General features: G+C 34.0%; 1 protein-coding gene across 1 annotated transcript; it reads right to left on the reverse strand.

The window, feature by feature from the left end:
- LOC104790523 (transcription factor PRE5) lies at positions 635 to 1,727 on the reverse strand. Its single transcript, XM_010516300.2, has 2 exons — positions 1,246 to 1,727; positions 635 to 970 (listed from the first exon to the last, which is right to left on the reverse strand). Exons 1-2 carry the CDS (start codon positions 1,369 to 1,371, stop codon positions 818 to 820), a joined length of 279 nt encoding a protein of 92 aa, XP_010514602.1. The 5' UTR covers positions 1,372 to 1,727; the 3' UTR covers positions 635 to 817.

Raw genomic sequence — 1,775 nt, forward strand, 5'->3', positions numbered from 1 at the left:
GGAAAGTATACCATGAGTGGAAATTGGGTTTTTGTGATAATACTTTAGGAAAAAGTGGGTTTTCATGACATTTGCCCTAGAATTAAAGTGAAATGCATGAGTATGTATAGCGCCGACACGCCACTAAAGAGATCGCTTAAAGCCTTAAACCTTTTTTTTAGTAGAATGAAGTATCTATCAACTTTTCAGATGCATTTTTCTCAGTTAAAGAAACTATATATGAAAAATAATAACATCGAATAGAAACTGGCGGACCATCATTTAATTCCCTCCAAAATGTTTTCTAGAAAATTACGAATCTCTCTTCAAAGTAAAAGGTCTTCATGGGACATTTCAAACGAAGTTACGTGGCAGCCCATACGCCAAAAATTTCCAAAAAGATTTGTCGGACATTCATATACACACACTCATGCTCAATAGCTTTTCACACATTTAACTATCATCGTTAAATGTAGATACCTCACGTTACTTCGTCAACGTCATCGTCATTTATAGAAACGCAATAAATATGAGCCGGTTGCTTACCCAACAATTAATAATTTTAAACCTATTTTTATAAGAAATGGATAAAGTATCATATTTATCCTGCATTTTTCTCGATCTTTCCATTATTTTATTCAATAAATATCACAAATTTAGGATACTACTGACTATGAAATTAATGTAACTGCTGGAACAAAAATTCGGAAGTTCATAAAGAGCTAAAACACGTCCCTTGATAAGGACGATCAAGATATTACATTACATATATATAGATAAAATTAATAAATATATAATATTATGAAGTTATAATCATGATAAATAATATAATGGAAGGTTACATGAGTAAGCTTCTAATCACGGCAGCTTCAGGGCTATCTTCATCAACTGAGTCGAGAAGCTGCGACAAACGGTCACTGAGATTGTCAACCTCTCTATGCAAGTTTCTTATGTAGTTGCATGTCTCTTGCAGTACCTTCGATGCTGACACCTGTTTCGAGCACAAATAATAGCGTTAGCTAGGATTGCACATTTTCAACAAACATCATTAGGAGTCAAAGTATGAATAATACATGTACGGACATCACAAGACATGACTTTATAGACGTTTTTATTTGGTCAAAATGGAAACCAAAAAATGTTGTCAGGAATCAAAAGTTCAGACTTTTTTTTGGTTTCTTTTGATTGATTTATATGTCTTCTCCCATTTTTTGTTTTCCTTTTTTCTGTTTTTTATATGTGAAGAGGTTAAATGGGAATATATACCTTTTCGGAACGACGCCGTTCACGAATCTCCGGTAAAAACTGACGGAGCTTGCCAACGAGGTCGATCATCTGGTCATCAGAGATCCTGGAAGCTCTCGAAGATTGTCTTGATCTTCTGTTTGACATTTTCTTGTTTCTTCGTTTTGTTTAGTTTGTAACACTACAATGCCCCAAGAAAATGACCTTTAAGTTGTGTGCTTTATCTCTCTAATTTTCTAGATTGGATTCTAGAGAAGATATATATATAGAGAGAGAGAGAGAGAAGGGTTGTACTAAGAAGAGAGCTATAAAGGAAAGTGGAGGAAGCTATATATAAAGGATTTGTGTTAACTCCACAATAGTTGTATATTGTGTTGAATAGGTGTGAAAGAAGAAAAGGAAGAGCAAGGAAGAGAGAAATTTGTAAGAAAGTGTTTCGGATTATAGAGACAGTTAGAGATATAAAGAAAATGAGAAAGTGATAAGAGAGAATTTAAAGAGGTCAAGGACCACAGGAAAGAGAGAGAACAGAGCAATAAACCTAGACAATG

Source organism: Camelina sativa, chromosome 6 (assembly GCF_000633955.1).
Source record: "Camelina sativa cultivar DH55 chromosome 6, Cs, whole genome shotgun sequence".
In the NCBI taxonomy this organism is placed as follows: Eukaryota; Viridiplantae; Streptophyta; class Magnoliopsida; order Brassicales; family Brassicaceae; genus Camelina; species Camelina sativa.